The following is a 20,151-nucleotide window of genomic DNA, read 5'->3' on the forward strand; positions in this document are numbered from 1 at the left end:
CAGTGTGACGGTACCTTAAATCTTTAACCTGTAAATGCAGATTAGGGGACATGACCACCAAATGTGCAACAAATCACCCACTTCTGAATGACACCTCTAGCATGAAGCTGATGTTTGTGGGTATATCTTATTGAGAAGATACAGGGAGAAATATCACATGTACAAGATCTTCCTAGAGGTTTCCAAATGGTTTATGATATGTGAAGACTTTTTGTCTATCTGGAATGCCCGTGACCATTCTTGCTGGGTAAAAGTACAGCCTAAGGCTCTTTCCCATCTTGTAACAAAAGGCAAAGATTTTACCTTCATCAGGCTGCATAATTTTACAATGTTAACAGGCTGCAGAGGTACAATTGTACCTTCATATATATTTTATTGAAATTTGGCCAATATATTCTGGACCAAAACTGCAGAGATGTCACGAAATTTCAGCCCTCTACGGCTTTTCGAAAAAAAAAGTTATTGCAATTTTAAAACGGAATAGTTACAATTGTACCTACTCAGCTGGACGAAGGTTAAAGGGAGGGTGCCGTGATTTTAGTTTTTGTATTAATAATTATTGATTATATAATCAATTATTTTTAATACAAAAGTAAATGTACTACTTTCATACTTTTTTATTTATTCATTTTTACTTTTACCACTGGAGGCCGCCATTTTCATTAGTGTGGGTGTAAGTGTCTGGGCACTTCACTTGCACACCTCACTTACGGCAGCCATGAGCATAGGAGCCAACGGTCGGACCCGACCGCATCTCTTTCATTGAGGCCGCTTCTCCTGCCTCTAAGCTGTGACTTGGGCACGCCCACTGGGCTGCTAGGTCACAGCTGTGGGAGGAGATGGTGGCCATTTTGTTGTTTATTTTCCTCTGTCATCGCACACACAGCTCAGTGCGTGCGATGGCAGGAGTTGCCAGGGAGAAGCTGCTGCTGGGAAGCGAGGTTCGGGGTGAGTATCTGCAGCCAGGAGCTGTGATTGCAGCCTGTACTCAGTATTACAGTACTGCTCACTGCCGACCTGTTCAGAGCAGGGAGATATCACACTGCTCTGCCCTGAACATGATTCAGCACTTCCTGGGAGAGGACTGAAGGTAAGTACAGGGTTTTTATTTTCTTATGCATCTACCACTGCTACCAGCCCCTATATACCACTTACCACTGCTACCAGCCCCTATATACCACCTACCACTGCTACCAGTCCCTATATACCACCTACCACTGCTACCTGCCCCTATATACCACCTACCACTGCTACCAGCCCCTATATACCACCTACCACTGCTACCAGCCCCTATATACCACCTACCACTGCTACCAGCCCCTATATACCACTGCTACCTGCCCCTATATACCATCTACCACTGCTACCAGCCCCTATATACCACCTACCACTGCTACCAGCCCCTATATACCACCTACCACTGCTACCAGCCCCTATATACCACTGCTACCTGCCCCTATATACCATCTACCACTGCTACCAGCCCCTATATACCACCTACCACTGCTACCAGCCCCTATATACCACCTACCACTGCTACCTGCCACTATATACCACCTATCACTGCTACCTGCCTCTATATACCACCTACCACTGCTACCTGCCACTATATACCACCTATCACTGCTACCTGCCTCTATATACCACCTACCACTGCTACCTGCCTCTATATACCACTTACCACTGCTACCTGCCTCTATATACCACCTACCACTGCTACCTGCCCCTATATACCACTGCTACCTGCCCCTATATACCATATATACAGTATATATATATATATATATAATCCTGTCCTGTGTACAGTATCACACAAGATAGGATTAGATACACGACTCAGCACAGTATCACACAGGACAGGATTAGATATACGGCTCAGCAGTCAGTATCTAATCCTCTCCTATGCACTCCTCTCCCCCCTACGTGTCTTTCCCCATTGTGGTTTATTATTTTTGTTGTGGGAGATGGAGTCGAGGATTATGCGTTCGGTATGGTTTAAAAAAGATTAATAAAGGACTTTATTCTGGCCGAGTCTTTATTTACAATACATGAGATCTATGTGGCAGCATTATGGGTGATCTATATGGCGGTATTATGTGAGAAGCATATGGTGGTATGTGAGAACACTGGCGGCATTATGTGTGATCTATGTGGTGGTATGTGTGATCTATATAGAGGTATGTGAGAACTATATAACAGTATTATGTGTGATCTATATGGCGGTATTATCTTCAGAAAGGGGACCCATTCTAGGGTAGTTCTGGCTGATCACCTGCACATGGGTATGGGGTCATAGAGGGGGCAACAGGACCTACGTTAGGTGCAGTCAGGGGAGGGCTGGTGAGGCAGCTGAAGAGAGGGGTCTCATTTTTATCGTTACTATATGGCTACATTTCCCTCCTGCTTCCCAGTGTAACCCTGTACTGCGCCTGTCGCCTCGCTTTCACACATCACCAGGACAGGATCTGACGAGTGGAATGGGGTCTTTGCATGCAATGTCTGGATCAGAACAGGCCAATCAATCAGCAGAAATGTTTCCTGGATTTTTGTGGAGCAGACGGTCCATCCATGTGTGTAAAAGACAGCGCTCTATGTACAATCCCTGGCTGCTCCGCGCACCGAACAGGGGGCCGCTATAGACCAGCACACTGCTCTCCTGAAATACTCTGTGCTGCTGTCACCCTGCTCTCTCCACCACATATCTCCCAGAATCCTTGCTGCCTGCCATCCTCGGTGACTGTCTACTTGTCAGTATAAGGCTGCTTTCACACTAGCGTCGGTACGGGCCCGTCGCAGTGCGTCGGGCCGACGTACCGACGCATGCTGTGAAAGAAATGTCCGACGTGGGCAGCGGAAGCAGTCTTACGGCGCTTCCGCTGCCCCATTGTAAGGTCTGGGGAGGATGGGGCGAAGTTTCGGCCGTGCATGCGTGGTCGAACATGGCGGACTTGACGCACAAACAAACGTTACATGTAACTTTTTTTGTGGCGGTGGTCCACCAAAACATGACGCAACCGTCGCACGACAGTTGCGACGTGTGGCAATACGTCGCAATGCGTCGGTAATGTTAGTCTATGGGGAAAAAACGCATCCTGCAGACAACTTTGCAGGATGTGTTTTTTCTCCTGAACGACGCATTGCAACTTACAGCCAATAACGCTAGTGTGAAAGTAGCCTAAGGCTGCCGTCCACTAGCAGTATTTGGTCAGTATTTTACCTCAGTATTTGTAAGCGTAAACCAGGAGTGGGTGATGAATACAGAAGTTGTGCACATGTTTCTATTATACTTTTCCTCTATTTGCTCCACTCCTGGTTTTGGCTTACAAATACTGAGGTAAAATACTGATCGAATACTGATAGTGTGACGGCAGCCATACTCTGCAGTCACCAACAAAATAGCTGCTTACTGGGTTCCTGAATATCATCCTCTCTAATCCCTTAGCAAACACCCAGGAGGGGAGGAGAGGAGACATCACACAAGTCAGCAGACTCCGCCCATAATTACTGCAGTGCAGTAATGTGAGCTAGTTGTACACTAGGTTTTTCTGAAATTTCAGCAGCTGGTCCCCCTAGTGTTTAAAAGTGGAAATTCAAAAACTTTTCAAATTATTTTTTATATTTTACTAAATTATAAACAAATGATAATATTTTTTAAGAAAATGTAATCATTAATTCTTTACATTTTTACAATTTCTGAAATTTTTTTTTTTTATGGCACCTTCCCTTTATGGAATGGAATGGCATACTGCAGTTTTTCGAGCGAAACTTTATCCATTCTAAAGGGGACCAGGTTATATCCTATGTTTTTATTCCTCAAAACATTTATTCCAGCTACAATTGTAGGGGAAGTATTGGGAGAGAAATTCCTAGATAATCTTAGGTGCCATAAGAAGTGAGACATGTTCTACTATACTGGATTCTAGATCTACCCAAAGCTTAGAAGTGTTGTTATTCCCCCAGCACCTAGTTGGTCTATCAAAGAAGCCTGGTAGTACCTTTGCATATTTGGACATCCCAAACCCCCCTTATTTAGTAGTAAATATAGAATGTTTGCTGAAATTCTGCCTATTTTGAACGTTCCAGATAAATCTCAATATTAAACTCTGCAACTTCTTCAACATAAGTGCTGGAACCAATATAGGTACGTTTCGGAAATAATATAGTATCTTAGGAAGCAACATCATTTTTACCACAGAAATTCTTCCAGTCCATGATATTGGAAATTTACTGTATTTCTAGATTTCCCCGGCTATAGTTTACATTAACGCATCAAAGTTTCCTCTTTCCAGATTTTTGATTGGGAAAGTGAGCAAAATACCCAGGTATGGGATAGCCCCTGCTGTCCAACTATAGGGAAATATCTGCTTAAATGAGTTTTTGTGGCTATGCTGAATACCCATATCAAAAATCATTGATTTAGAAGTATTAACTTTATAGTAGCTAGTGTTTCCAAAGCCCTTAATAATTTGAGTTATGCCTCTTAATGACTCCATTGGGTTTGCTATACTTAAGATCACATCATCCGCAAAGAGCTTTATTCGATGGCGTTTTCTCTATCCTTATAACCGTAATATTAGTGGCGGAACGAATGACCTGGGCGAAAGGTTACATTCCATTATTAGGGTGAAAATCAGAGGGGACAGTGGGTACCCCTGTCTTGGACAGTTAGTGATTGAAAATGAATTGGACAGAACTCCCGAAGAATATATTTGTGCTGAAGGGCAGGTATATAAGGCCATGATACAGGATAGGATAAGGCCAGTAAATCAAAATTTCCTCAACACTTCGCTGAGGTATCCCCAATGTAATCGGTCGAATGCCTTCTCCGCATCCACCATGAGGAGCAGAGAGGGCATTCATATATTAATGAAGAGGAGGGTACCATCCAAGGTTTGGTGGTTTTTACCAAATCCCACTTGATCTCTATGGACAAGGGCAGAATATCGAGTAGTCTAAATGAAAGAACTTTAGTGTATAATTTTAAATCTGAATTTAACACAGATTGGTCTAAAATTAGAAGGAGTATCCAGAGTTTTCCCAGGTTCGGTTAAGGTAATAATCAGTGCTTTGAGCATTTCCTTAGGAAAAGTTTCTGATTTAATTAAATAATTTTGTCAGGTACAGAGAGAGGGAACTTTAATATTTTTTGTAATATTCATTTGTTAACCCATCAGGGCCTGGAGCTTTATTTAACTTAAGTGAGTCAATTGCTCTAGAGACTTCATCAATTGTGAAGGGGTGGGATAGTGCGGTTAATTGAGTCAAGCTAAGACATGGTAGTTTAACCTTATCAAGAAAGGATGTAATTATATCCATGTTTGGTTGTGGGGTCATTGGGTTAGTTCCTAAATTATATAGCTTGTGATAGTAAATTACAAATTCGTTAGCGATATCTTGAGGATTTATTACCTTACTATTATCAAGGTTTCTTATGAAGGGTATACGAGATTCAGAAATCTGGGATTTTATTTGTTTGGCTAGTAGAGCACTCGGTTTATTACCATGCCAGTAGTAGGTCATTTTTAATTTCTTTAGTGCTTGTTCATGTTTATAAAGATTTAGTTCATGCAGCTATCGATGGAGAAGAGTAATCTCTTGTGCCCTATCTTTGGAGAAGACCAACTTATTAAGCCTATGTAGAGAGGTTAATTTGCTTGAAGTATCTGTATAGAGCATTTGTCTAGTTTTTTGTTGTGAACGGCTTGCTTAATGAAGTGGCCCCTTAGGTTAGTTTTATGAGCACACCAGAGAGTCGTATCAGAGACTTCCTGGTTATCATTAAAATCAAAATAGTCCTTAATAGCAAGGAGAATATGAGAGCTGTAGGAAGGGTGGTTTAAGATATAGTTGTTAAGACGCCAGATTGGGTTAGGAAAGGTTTATAATTTTCATGCAACGATAATGTAATCGGGGCGTGGTCCGACCAAGTAATGTTGGATATTCTAGCTTTATCTACCTGGGTTAGTAAGGTTCTATCTACCAAAAAATAATCTATCCTTGAGTAAGTTTTATGCGGGTGCGAAAAAAAAAGGTGTAGTCTCTTTCTGAAGGGTTCTGTAGCCTCCAAATGTCATATAACTCATTAAGATGAAAAGTATGTACTAGAGGACAAGGCTGCAGATTCCGACATTAAGGCCGGCGTCACACTAGCGAGTTTTACGGACGTATGAGCGCAGAAAATACGTCCAGAAAATACGCATTGCACACGGCCCAATGATTCTCTATGGGGCAGCTCCTATCCGCCGTATATTACGCATCCATAATATACGGTATGTTACGGGCGTAGAAAATGTCAGTGAGACACATATATATTTAATTCAGCGCTAGATGGCAGAAAAGACGGTAATTCAATTACCGGCTTTTCCTTTCTCCTTTACAAACCCGACAGGATATGAGACATGGTTTACATCTGATATCCCGTCTTTTATTACATATTCCTCTTTTTTAATGTAAGAAGTGTCTTTGTGTCAAATTTGGGGTCTCCAGCTATTAAATTAAAGGTTTAAATCCCGGAAAAAATTGGCGTGGGCTACCGCGCAATTTTCTCCACCAGAGTGGGAAAGCCAGTGACTGAGGGCAGATATTTTTTAAACTTTGTTTCAGGTGACAAGGGTCTTCAGGTGGATTAAGAGTATAATAAAATATTAAAACACCATGTGTCTTTATTTCATTAAAATACTTTGTAATAATGTGTGTTTTATTAACCATTTTGTACTATTGGATTAATAATGGATAGGTGTCATAATTGACGCCTCTCCATTATTAACCTGGCTTAATGTCACCTTACGATAGCAAGGTGACATTAACCCTTCATTACCCCATATCCCACTGCTACAGGGGAGTGGGAAGAGAGAGGCTAAGTGCCAGAATAGGCGCATCTTACAGATGTGCCTTTTCTGGGGTGGCTGGGGGCAGATGTTTTTAGCCAGGGGGGGGCCCAATAACCATGGTCCCTCTCTAGGCTATTAAAATCTGCCCTCAGTCACTGGCTTTCCCACCCTGGTGGAGAAAATTGCGCGGGAGCCCACGACAATTTTTTTCTGGGATTTAACCCTTTAATTTAATAGCTAGAGACCCCAAATTTGACGAAGACACTTCTTACATTACTAAAGAGGAATATGTAATAGAAGAAGGGATATGAGATGGTTTACTGTATGTAAAATCCTGTCGGGTTTGTGAAGGAGATAGGAAAAGCTGGCAATTGAATTACCGGCTTTTCTGCTATCTAGCGCTGCGGTTTTCTTGCGGATTTGCTGCATTTTTTACCCCTGCGGTTTTCTATAATGGAATGGGTACAAAAACGCTGTAGATTCACAAAAAAATAAGTGACATGCTACTTCTTTTAAACCGCAGAGTTTTTGCAGTGGATTTTCCGCAAAGTGTACACAGCATTTTTTTTCTCATTGATTTACATTGTACTGTAAATCAATTGCGGATCTGCAGTGTTTCTGCACTGCAAAAAACGCTGCGGATCCGCAACTTGTGCACATACCCTTATGTGAGCATAACTTCTTGGGGAATAGAGCAATATACATACAAACAAAAAAAAAACAAAACATTTCCTCAGGGCACCGGAGACAGAATTTGACCAGGGAGTGAAGAGCTCCTGGCTAGTTTGGGGATCGGATTTCGATGGCCTCCAAAAAGGACCTAAAAGAGAAAAAATAGCAAAAACAACACAAACAATAAAGAATCGTGCCAGTGTCAGCCATTCATGTGTTGCAGCATGGGCCTGGAGCAAAGTCATTGCCAAGGGCCCTGTGCTGTGATGCAACATGGTTCCCTTCAATTATAATAATCAGGAACCCGAAGGATTACAGCAGAAAGGAGCCATGGTACAACAAGTCCCTCAGGTTTTGCATCATCTTCTACTGGATGCCTTAGACCATTCAGTTTGCAAGTGATGGGGTACTACAGGCCTCTCAGAGTTCATGGATGAGCAGTCAGAAGTAAGGTTCCAATTTTTGCACAGAATCATAGCATCTTCTGGGGTATTCGCTATATGTCTGACACCGTCTTGGTTTATAATTAGTTTCACTGGAAACCCCCATTTGTACTGCACTCCTTGCTCCCTCCCTAAGGATTTTAGTGCTTTCAATAAACTCATCTTCTCGCCATCGTGGCTGCTGAGAGATCAGTAAAAAGAGTTATATTGTGGAAGCGTTCTGGAAGTGGTGGTGGCTTACTTAGATTACCTTTTCTTTAATGTGAAAATAGTGTACTTTCACAATCGAGTCCTTTGGGATTGAGGGTGGAAGGCTTTGAGGTTTAGGTAACCTATGTACAAGATCAAATACTAACTCAGAATGAGATGCCTCAGGCATGATAGCTGAAAAAAATCCATCATGAAATCTTTACAGATTCTGTAATGCCTCTAAGACGAATGTTGTTACGCCTGGATCTATCCTCCATATCAGCTAATTTAAGTTTTATAGCCTCTATATCTTCCTCCGTATTATTCACACAATCCACCACCTCATTATGTGCTTCTGTCAATTCTGCTACCTTATCCTCTACATGTGATACACGGCTCCCTAGCCCAGAAATTTACTTTTGCAAGTTTACAAATGCATGCTGCAGATCTTTTGGTATAGATGATTTAAGTTCTGCCAGGAGGATTCTCATTGTAAATTCAGTTATTGGCCCTGAGGCAGTATGAACTCATTATCTGCAGAGCCTGCTTGGATCTCAGAGGTCACTGGATACATCAGCATTCTGGCTGCAGTGCCAGGGTCCTGCTCATCCCCTGGGGAGACTTCTGATGACATTAATCTCAGGTCCGGAGAATTCTTTCCTGATGCCATAAAGATAGGGCTGGCTGCTGTGGGCTCCAACTGCAGAGGAGGGGTCCTTATAGATAAGGATCCTCTCACCACATCAGTGAATCCTGATTCTCCCTTGAGAAGGCACCCTGCCTTAGCATGCATCAGCGCCATCTTGGACTCCCTCAGATGCTGGGAGGAAGCTGGTAGGCTTAAGAGGGCTTTTTTTCTGCTTCTTCCCGACATTCTTAATCTCCTTCATGGTTCACTGGTGTCTCTTTATCTTCCAGTACTTGGGTCAGCAGTTTTGGAAGTTCTGCCCGCTGTTTTGAGCCGCTTTAAGGCCTTGGAGCACCAGAGCTCTTCAGCTATCCATCTGCCTCCATGTGCTGCTGGACATGCCCCCGCCCTTTATCTCTTTTAACTGTGCCCTCTAGAATGCAAGGTCAGCATGTAAGAAACTAACTTACATTCACAATTTTTTCCTATCTAATTCCCTTAAACTTCTGGCTCTTACAGAAATCCTGGATCCAGCAGTCAGACACTACCACTACTTCTGCTCTCTCTTACGGTGGTCTGATATTTTCCCATACCACGACACCTGAAACAGACAAGGTGGAGGTGTTGGTCTGCTTCTTTCATCACAATGTGCTTTCCAAGTCAACCACCAGTACCCTCACTTATGTTTCCTTTCATTGAAATCCACACCGTTAGACTATTCAAACCCTTCTTCCTGTAAGTCACGGTTATGTATCGCCCTCTGGCCTCCTCCCATCAGTTCTTGGATCACTTTGCCACCTGGCTTCCTCACTTTCTATCCTGTGATATTCCCACTCTCATCATGGGAGACTTTACTATCCCCATCGATGATCCCCTCTTCCAATCTGTCTCTAATCTACTTTCTCTTACCTCCGCATTTGGCCTCTCACAGTTTACTAACTCTCCTATGCATAAAGACAGGAATGCTCTGGACTTGGTCTTCTCCCGACTCTGCTCAGTGCATGACTTTACAAACTCCACTCTCCCACTAGGACCACAACCGTCTTTCCTTCTCTGTCAAGAACTGTCTCCTCATCCGAGACACCCCCACTTACCACACTTATAGGAATACACTTACCATTAACACCCAGCAGCTTATGGACAATCTACACTCATCTTTAACTCCCATCTCCTCCCACTTCTGTCCAAACTCAGCTTTGACACACTACAATTATACATTGCAGAGCACCCTGGATGAAGCAGCAACTGCTACGCACAGAAAGACCTAACACAGACAGCAATCCTGGCAAACAATGCAAACACGCTTTCTTCAGCGTTGCCAAAGGTGCGCTGAGTGTCAGTGTAAAAAGTCGCTTTTAGCAGAGGATTTCATCCATTGTAAATTCATGCTCAAAACTTATAACTCTGCCATTTAACTGGCCAAACAATCCTACTTCCCACCCTCAGGCCCTGGTCACCAACATCAGCAGTGAGGATCCGGCCATTCATTAACCATATAAATCAGGACATGTTTGCCCAATCTCCTCAAAGCCTGGATCTCCTTCACTGCCGCACTTCAAGGTTACTTGCCATATTTGAAGCTGTTACAAAAGTTACCCAGCCGCGCTTTGTCAATAACATACAGTGAAGAAAATATGATTTGATACACTGCCGATTTTGCAAATTTTCCCACTTACAAAGAATGGCGAGGTCTGTAATATTTATCATAGGTACACTTCAATTGTGAGAGACAGAATCTTAAAGAAAAACTAACAGGTCTGTGTATTTTTTAAGAAGCCCTCCTGCTCTGCACTCATTACGTGTATTAATTGCACCTGTTTGAACTCATTACCTGTATAAAAGACACCTGTCCACACAATCAATCACACTTCAACCTCTACACCATGGCTAAGACCAAAGAGCTGTCTAAGGACACCAGGGACAAAATTGTAGATCTGCACAAGGCTGGGATGGGCTACAGGTCAATAAGCAAGCAGCTTGGTCAGAAGGCAACAAATGTTGGAGAAATTATTAGATAATGGAAGAAACACAAGGCGACTGTCAATCTTCTTCTGTCTTGGACTCGATGCAAGATCTCACCTCGCGGGGTAAGAATGATTCTGAGAAAGGTCAGGAATCATCTCAGAACTACATGGGAGGACCTGATCAGTGACCTGAAGAGAGCTGGGACCACAGTCTCAAACATTACCATTAGTAAAACATTACACCATCATGGATTAAGATCATGTGGAGCACGCAAAGTCTTACTGCTCATATCAGAACATGTCCAGGCCCATTTGAAATTCACCTATGACCATCTGGATGATCCAGAGGAGGCATGTGTGGAGACATGAGGGGGGTGTTCAGTGGGTGCCCTGGTTTGCTAGACAAATCCGCATTGACTAGGGATCATCCCACCGAATGCCCACTCTCCTTTAACCATGGGTATAACACTACTCAAACAACACAGTGTGAGGGTGAAACAGTGTGGCAATACTTTATTGAACCACAAAACAGGCAGATAACACATGGAACAGTACCAGCAAAATACCCAAGATGGTGCAAATTACAAGTTCTCACCCTTCTGCTGACTCCCCAGGTTGAGAGCACATGTGACTTCAGAGTTCCAGGGCCGACTACCCCACCTGTGGCATGCACACAGAGAGGAGGTAACGATAAGCCTAGGAAGATGACAGTTCATCGAGACAAAAGGCCAGTTTACCGGAGGGTCACAACCTGCTTTCAACGAACATCTCCATGGAGCCAGGCAACTGGCAGGTCCCATTCCTGGCTCCCACAAACGTATCCATTGGTTTACGATGGTCAATGGAGCAGATCTGTATTCTTCAAATCAAGGCTGTGGTCCCCCTAAGCTGGCATTCAGTAGAATGACAAATATGTGTCCCTCATAATGGAGTCACGATGTCTTGGCTGCTGCCCTGCAGAGAGTCTCTGGTTATTTGGATCTCTTTGCTGTGTGGATGTTTGGAGGTATATCTGATGGTACAGAGGCATATAACCTCATTTTATAGTTAACAACTGTCCTTCATCTAGCATTGTCAGGTAAAGGACAAGAATGGAGAGGAGACCAACTCGCATTGTTTGATTCTGTAATTTATGTGATCTATTTGCATAGTTATTCCCAAGCTGTTTTGCAAGTCAACAAAATAGCTGGCCTGGACAATGTGTAATCAGCATATCAGCAAACATCATTGTTCAGTGACCAGGCATGAAAGAAGAGTCAACATTTCAGACTCTTGACCAACTGAAGAAAAAAATGCATACATTCAAAAGTCAACATATAGATAACAGTCTATTCCTCCTGGCTTGCTTGAAAATAGATGTCTGGTTAATCAAGATAAAAGGCTGTGTCGTCACAGCATAGAAGAATGTCATGTGGTCAGATGAGACCAAAATACAACTTTTTGGTATCAACTCCACTTGCCGTGCTTGGAGGAAGAAGAAGTTCATACCCAAAGAACACTGTTCCAACTGTGAAGCATGGTGGGGGAAACATACTTTGGGGGTGGTTTTTTGCAAAGGAGACAGGATGGCTGCACTATATAGAAGGGAGGATTGATGGGGGTCATATATCATGAGATGTTTGGTCCTGATAAAATAAAAACATTTAAACAAACGTCCCATGCAGGAGCAGTTCCAGCAGTGTCGGCACTTGAGTTCCTGGGGCTCATGTGAGGTTATTACGTATTGTGAGCCCTGTGCTAAATTAGTGCTGGCGTCACTGTCCCCATCTTCTGACAAATCGAACAATAAGAGGAACTCAGAGCACCTGCCCCCCTGGATTCCAGTTGATATTCCATACATCCTAAGGCGGGAACAGTGAAGTCGGCGCTGATTGGGCGCATGGTTTCTGTTATGTTACAACCTCACATGAGCCCTGAAAACAGGAGTGTCGATATCACTGGAACGGTCCTGGCACGGAAGGAGTGTATGAATGTTTTAATTTTAACGAGGCCAAACATGAGGAATGACAAGGGGTTGCCTAGTAATGGACAACCCCTGAAAGAAAATGCAATTTTTGAACACTCTGAACATGAAAAAGGCTCCTCCCTTGTGTAGCTTCTCTGATGTTTATTAAGAGTTGATTTTCATGTAAACATTTACCACATTAAAGGGAACCTGTAACCAGATTTTGCCGATACGAGTTACGGCCACCCCCTTTCAGGGCTGATCTACAGCATTCTATAATCTGACCTGTGAGAAAAGAAAAATAACTATTATACTCACCTGGGGGGTGGTCCAGTCTGATAGGTGTCGCTCTTTCTTCACATGGAAGACGCATCCCTTCGTCATCCACACAGGCTCCCCGGAATCGCGCTTCTGCACAGGCGTACTTATCTGCCCTGTTGAGGGCAGAGCGAAGTTCTGCAGTGCGCAGGCGCCGGGAAAGGTCAGAGGCCCAGCGCCTGCACACTGCAAGACTTTGCTCTGCCCTCAACATGCAGATAAGTACGCCTGCGCAGAAGGGGGATTCCGAGAGCCTGTGTGGATGACGCAGTGACACGTTATCCACATGAAGCAAGCAGGAGGAAGGGGATCGTAAGAAGATGGGAGGCGCTGGACCAAGAAGAGCGACACCCATTGGACCGGACCACCCTGCAGGTGAGTATAATAAAAGGTATTTTTCTTCTCTTACAGGTAGGATCGGGGCTTATATATGGCATTATAGAATGCTGTATATAAGCCCTGAAAGGGGGTGGCCGTAACTTGTATCGGCGAAACCAGGAGACAGGTTCCCTTTAAGAATATAAAAAAGGCTTCTCTCCGATGTGAATTTTTTGGTGCCTAACAAAATATGATTTCATTAAAAAAGGTTTTCCTCATTCTAAACATGAAAATGGCTTCTCCCCTGTATGAGTTCTCTGGTGCTTACCCAAATCGGATTTCCGGTAAAAACATTTTTCACATTCTGAACATGAAAAAGGCTTCTCCCCTGTGTGAGTTCTCTGGTGACTAAGAAAAGTTGATTTATTCACAAAACATTTCCCACAATCTGAACATGAAAAAGTCTTCTTCCCTGTGTGGGTTCTCTGGTGCTTAACCAAATATGATTTCTGGTTAAAACATTTTCCACATTCTAAACATGAAAAAGGCTTCTCCCCTGTGTGAGTTCTCTGGTGGCCATCAAGATGTGCTTTTCGGATAAAACATTTCCCACAATCAGAACATGAAAAAGGCTTCTCCCCTGTGTGGATTTTCTGGTGGTCATCGAGATGTGTTTTACGGATAAAACATTTCCCACAATCTGAACATGAAAAAGGCTTCTCCCCTGTGTGGATTCTCTGGTGCTTAACCAAATCTGATTTCTGGATAAAACATTTCCTACAATCTGAACATGAAAAAGGCTTTTCCCCTGTGTGGGTTCTCTGGTGCTTAAGCAAATATGATTTCTGGATAAAACATTTCCCACAATCTGAACATGAATAAGGCTTCTCCCCTGTGTGGGTTTTCTGGTGTCTAACCAAATCTGATTTCTGGATAAAATATTTCCCACACTCTGAACAGGAAAAATGCTTCTCCCCTGTGTGGGTTCTCTGGTGCTTAACCAAATATAATTTCAGTTTAAAACATTTCCCACATTCTGAACATGAAAAAGGTTTCTCCCCTGTGTGGGTTCTGTGGTGGCCGTCAAGATGTGCTTTCTGGTTAAAACATTTCCCACATTCTGAACATGAAAAAGGCTTCTCCCCTGTGTGGGTTCTCTGGTGGCCATTAAGATGCGCTTTCTGGTTAAAACATTTCCCACATTCTGAACATGAAAAAGGCTTTTCCCCTGTGTGGGTTCTCTGGTGGCCATCAAGATGAGCTTTCTGGTTAAAACATTTCCCACATTCTGAACATGAAAAAGGCTTTTCCCCGGTATGAGTTCTGTGGTGACTAAGAAAAGTTGATTTATTCACAAAACATTTCCTACAATCTGAACATGAAAAAATCTTCTCCCCTGTATGGGTTCTCTGGTGCTTAACCAAATATGATTTTTGGTTAAAACATTTCCCACATTCTGAACATGAAAAAGGCTTTTCCCCTGTGTGAGTTCCCTGGTGACTAACAAAATCTGATTTCTGGTTAAAACATCTTCCACACTTGGAACAAGAAAATCTTTTCTCTGTTGTGTGAATTTTTTGAGGTTTAAAAAAAGACTTTTCAAGAGGAAAACTGTTTCTATATTCTGAAGGTGAAAATGACTTTTTTGATTTAGGAGTAGTTTGTTTTTTAATGCTTATTTTTTTTCTTTGATTTTTCTCACTTGCCGGTAATGAATAAGACGTTAGGACATGTTTCAAAGGATCAGATGACAGATCTTTGCTGTGAAGGGATGATGGGATATCTGGAGTAATGGTATTCACTTCAATTGTATCCTGTGGGATCTCAAGATGAACGGATTTAAAAATTGAAGATGTCAGCTGTCCCTCTGATCTCCTGGTACAGTCATCTGCTAAGATAAAACCAATTATTTTGAAATAAAATATTCTTGAATTTTATATTTTTAAACATTTCAACTTAAACTATCTGTAAAAATGGCAAGTGTTTTAAAAATATTGAATTATTCATCAAGACAATGACAGTTCACAGTCTCATAGAAAACCTCATAGCATGAATCAGTGGGGCGTGCTGTTCAACTGTTTGTTCATTCTGCTTGAAAAAATATTGAATAAAAAGCCACCACACAATGTTATATAGGTGAAAATTAATACCAATAAAGACTTCTACCCATCTCACAAAAAAACAAGTACCCACTCAGATCCATGATCTGTCAGTGGAAAAAGTCTTAGTTATTTACCGGTAACGGTATTTTTCAGAGTCCATGACAGCACCACTTGAGAGGGGATCCTCCCTTCAGGAACAGGAAACCTACGGCTACAAAAGGGCGCCACCTCTCCCATGCATCAGTTGGATTACAGAGCCCGAGAAGACTATGGTTAATAGCAATAATATCTACAATACTCTAACACCGAACAATTTCACACACGTGAAAACTTATAAGAGGAAGAAGTGCACACCCACACGTGACGGGAGGGAATCTAAGGGTGCTGTCATGCGCTCCGAAAAATGGCGTTACCGAAAACTAACTAAGACTTTATTCTGTCTCCCATGACAGCAACACGAGAGAATTATAGAGAGGTAATAACTGCCTTAGGGAGGGACCACAACCTGCAGCACTCTTATACCGAAGGTGAGATCTGAGGAAGCACCCATATCCAACCTATAATGATTATAAAAGGTGGAAGGAGAAGACTATGTAGCTGCCTTCCATATATGGTCGATGGAGACCTCCGACTTCTCTGCCCATGAAATTGCATTGGCTTGAGTGGAATGCGCCCTTAGCCCCTTTGGTGCTGGCCTGCCACTTGATATATATGCTAAAGAAATAGCCTCCCTAATCCACCTAGCTAAAGTACTCTTTGACACCAAGACCCTTCCTGGTGCCCTGGAAAGATACAAACAAGGCATTGTCCTTCTTCCAAGGATCAGTGACCGATAGGTACTCTAGCAGGCATCTCCTAACATCTAAAGTATGGAGCTTCCTTTCTTTCTGGTTAGTAGGATTGGGGAGGAAAGGGAGAACCATTTCCTGCGACCTGTGGAATCTGGTGGCTACCTTGGGCAAGTAAGCTGGATCTGGCCTAAGCACCACCCTGTCATCCAGGAACTGTGTATATGGAGGGAGTCTAGAAAGAGCCTGGAGATCACTCACACTCCACGCCGATGTTAATGTGACCAAGAAGGTTACCTTGAGGGAGAGCACTTTCACTGAGGCTGAGATAATGGGCTCAAACAGGGGCTCAGTCATGGTTGTGAGAAGCAAGTTCAAGTCCCCAGGGCTGACTCTTGCACCTTAAGGGTACTTGTGGAAAGACCATCTCCAGACCCTTTTGAAGGAACTCCAGAATTTGACCAATTGGCACCCTCTTCCTGGCTCTAAATTCTGAGGTAGTTAGAAATTTCCTCCAGGTCCTGGCGTAGATCCTGGTTGTAATTACCTTCCTACTCTTTAGGTGAGTGGCTATTAAATTGGGGGGAGAATCCCTCAGTAACGACCTTTAAAATTCCATGCCATCAGGTGAAGTCCCGCCACTTGTGGATGGTAGACAGGACCTTGGGAGAGGAGATCCGGATGTTCCGGTAGCACCCATAGATCAGAGAACGACATGGTCCTCCTGGGCCAAAAAGGGGCAATTACTATAACCCTTGCCCTGTCCTCCCTGATCTTCCTCACCAATAGAGGCAAAATGGCTAAGGGAGGAAAGGCATAACTCAGGTTCTTTATCAAGAAGGCATCTACCACCAGAGGTTTCTCTTTGGGGGTCGAGAGAACAGAACCATTTCACTTTTCTGTTCTTCTTTCTTGCAAAGAGGTCTACGTTCGGCCGACCCCACATCCGCACAATCTGGTCGAAGATGGCACTTTTCAGCGTCCATTCTCCCTGCCTTAGTAGGTTGCGGCTCAAAAAAAAATCTGCCCTAATGTTGTCCTTTCCTTTTATGTGTAGTGCTGTCAAAGATAGAAAATGCTCATCTGCTATTTGAAACAGCCACTCTGTCACTTTCATTAGGGGTCTGAATGGAGTTCCACCCTGGTGGTTGATGTAGGCCACAGCCACCTGATTGTCAGAGAGGATCCTTACATGATGACCCTGCAGGTATATAAGGAGCCCTTTAGCTGCCAGTTCTACTGCCGTTAGCTCCTTCAGGTTAGATGAACTCTCTAAATATTGATCCCATAGGCCCTGGACTACGACCTCCCCCACCGTGGTCTGTCTCTATAAGGCTAGGTTCACATTGCGTTAACAGCAGCCCATTCAACACATGCGTTAACGGGCTGCTGTTAACGCAAGTGCCGACTTGTCATACCGCTAGCGCAGATAGAGCTAGCAGATGCTCTATCTGCGATAGCAGTGACGGACCCGGAAACGCTGCAGCCCGCGTCCCAGGGTCCGTCACTCAATGACGGCACATCGCTATCGCACGCCCAATATGGCGGCGTTAAAGGACTGCGTTACACCATGTTATGCCATGGTGTAACGTAGTCCATCTAATGGACCACTTCACTTACCATCAATCTGACAATTGATCTGCCTCATCCTCAGGTATGTCCACTGGCTGCAATACCATCACCCATCTTTCCTGACCCCAATCACCCTGTATCTGTCTGCTATTACTGTTTTCTCACCTTAATTCCTTGATGCCAACACACAGTTGGCTTTATCTGTCCATTTGGATCTGACTATTTCCGGTTTGTATTTTTGCTTCTGACGTTTAATTAATCTCCTCCTGTGTCTGTGATCAGTCTCCCTGCTGCCCCTCCCTCCTGAACACACCTGGCCTATTTCATGTGCACTTAGCTGGCTATAAATGCAGAGTCACAGGTCTGTCTTGACCGTGGTCTGTCTCTATAAGGATGGCTCTAAAAGGATAAAGCTGAAATATGCCAGAAATGAGCGAGAAGTGAACAGAAGGTACGACTAACCACTGTTAATAAATGTACTAAACTTCTTTCTCTTTCCTCCACACTTACTCAACATGCTGACATATGCTTTAACAGTTTTGGCTCCATTACTCCTCACTCTCCTTCGCTATCCCCAAACCTCAGCACCCTCAAGCCAAGTAATAATCTCTCCTTCCCTCTTGCCCCCCACCGGACCTCCTCCGCTGACCTGCTCCTCAACCTCAGATCTCTCCTAATAAAACACAAAACAAGCTGCCCACTCTCCTTCTCCCACCTTCTCTGACTCTCTCTGCTTCTCCTCACTGCTGGCGACATTTCCCAATCCTGGACCCCCACACCTCATACCTCCCATTATCCCTTCCTATCGCTCCCAACCCAATATAAACACCCCAAATCTTGCCCGCCTGAATTCCATGCCCTTGACGCCCACCACTCTGCTCCCTCTCTGGATCACTCTGGAATGCCCGCTCCATCTGCAATAAACTCCGCGTGATCCATGACCTCTTTACCTCTCGTAATCTTTCCTTTCTGGGCATCACCGAAACATGGTTGACACCCTCTGACACATCCTTCCTTGCTGCATTATGTTACGGTGGCCTCCACTTCACCCACACTCCTCGCCCTGGCAACAGACATGATGGAGGAGTGGGCCTTTTCCTTTCTTACAACTGTACCTTTAACCCAATCCCACCTCTACCCTGCCTTATTCTCCCCTCTTTTGAAGTCCACTCTGTCCACATCTACTCTACCTGCAACCTCCAAATAGCCATCATATACCAACCTCCAGGCCAGACCACTGCCTTTATTAACCAATTCTCCACCTGGCTCCTTCACTTTCTGTCTGCTGACATTCCCATCATCATCATGGGTGACTTCAACATCCCATTGAGATCCACCAGTCAGCAGCCTCCAAATTCCTGTACCTTACTTCATCTTTTGGACTTACCCAGTGGTCCTCCTCAGCCACCCACACAGATGGACATACATTAGACCTGGTCTTCACCCATCTCTGCTCCCTATCTAACTTCACAACCTCCCCTCTCCCTCTATCTGACCACCATCAACTCATTTTCTCATCCCTGTCCTCCTCATCTGTCACCCATGTCCAGCAACATGCACACCCCTGCAGAAACCTCGCACACCTTGACACTCACATGCTCTCGGACTCTATCCTACCACTGGCATCCATATCCTCACTCCAATGCCACTCTTGCATCAGCCATTGACTCGGTTGCCCCTGTCATGCATAGCAGAGTGCAACAAATCAATAGACAGCCCTGGCACAATAACATCACTACAAAGCTTCTGCAAGTATCCAGAATTGCAGAAAGGTGTTGGAAGAAAACGCATTCGCAAGATGATTTCACTGCACTCAAACAAGCAACACTCGCATTCAAATCAGCTCTCACCTCTGCTAAACATGCCTATTTTACATCCCTAAGATCTTCTTTATCCCATAACCCCAAACAGTTGTTCAACACTTAACTCCCTCCTCCGCCCACCACTGCCCCCATCAAGTTCCCTAATCGTTGCCGAGGACTTTGCCACGCACTTCAAAAATAAGATAGCCCAAACAAGGCAAGTCTTTGTTGTCAAACCACCACAACCCCTTTGTATACCAGACAAATGCCCTAACCCCATAACTTCCCTCTCCAAAATGACTGAAGGGGAGCTTGCTCATCATCTTTCCAAATCACACCTCACCATTTGTGCGCTTGACCCCATCCCACCTCCTCCCCAACCTCACCACCACACTAATCCCATCCCTAACCCATCTTTTTAACCTATCACTAACTTCTGGTACCTTCCCCTCTGCTTTCAAACATGCCACAATCACACCTATCCCCAAAAAGCCATCCCTTGACCCGAGCGCTATGTCCAGCTATCGGCCCATATCTTTGCTCCCAAACTCCTTGAGCAGCACGTCCATTCTGAACTTTC

General features: G+C 43.9%; 1 protein-coding gene across 1 annotated transcript in view; it reads right to left on the reverse strand.

Annotated features, from left to right (window-relative positions):
* Window positions 1-13,161: 13,161 nt before the first annotated feature.
* The window catches only part of LOC138666761 (oocyte zinc finger protein XlCOF7.1-like), a 195,752-nt gene continuing 188,762 nt past the window's right edge, over window positions 13,162-20,151 (reverse strand). Inside the window, exon 17 of the mRNA XM_069754936.1 lies at window positions 13,162-15,198. Coding sequence (XP_069611037.1) covers window positions 13,583-15,198 — 1,616 coding nt within the window. The 3' untranslated portion in view covers window positions 13,162-13,582. The remainder of the gene's footprint in view (window positions 15,199-20,151) is intronic.

The sequence above is a fragment of the Ranitomeya imitator genome, chromosome 2 (genome assembly GCF_032444005.1).
Source record: "Ranitomeya imitator isolate aRanImi1 chromosome 2, aRanImi1.pri, whole genome shotgun sequence".
Lineage (NCBI taxonomy): Eukaryota > Metazoa > Chordata > Amphibia > Anura > Dendrobatidae > Ranitomeya > Ranitomeya imitator.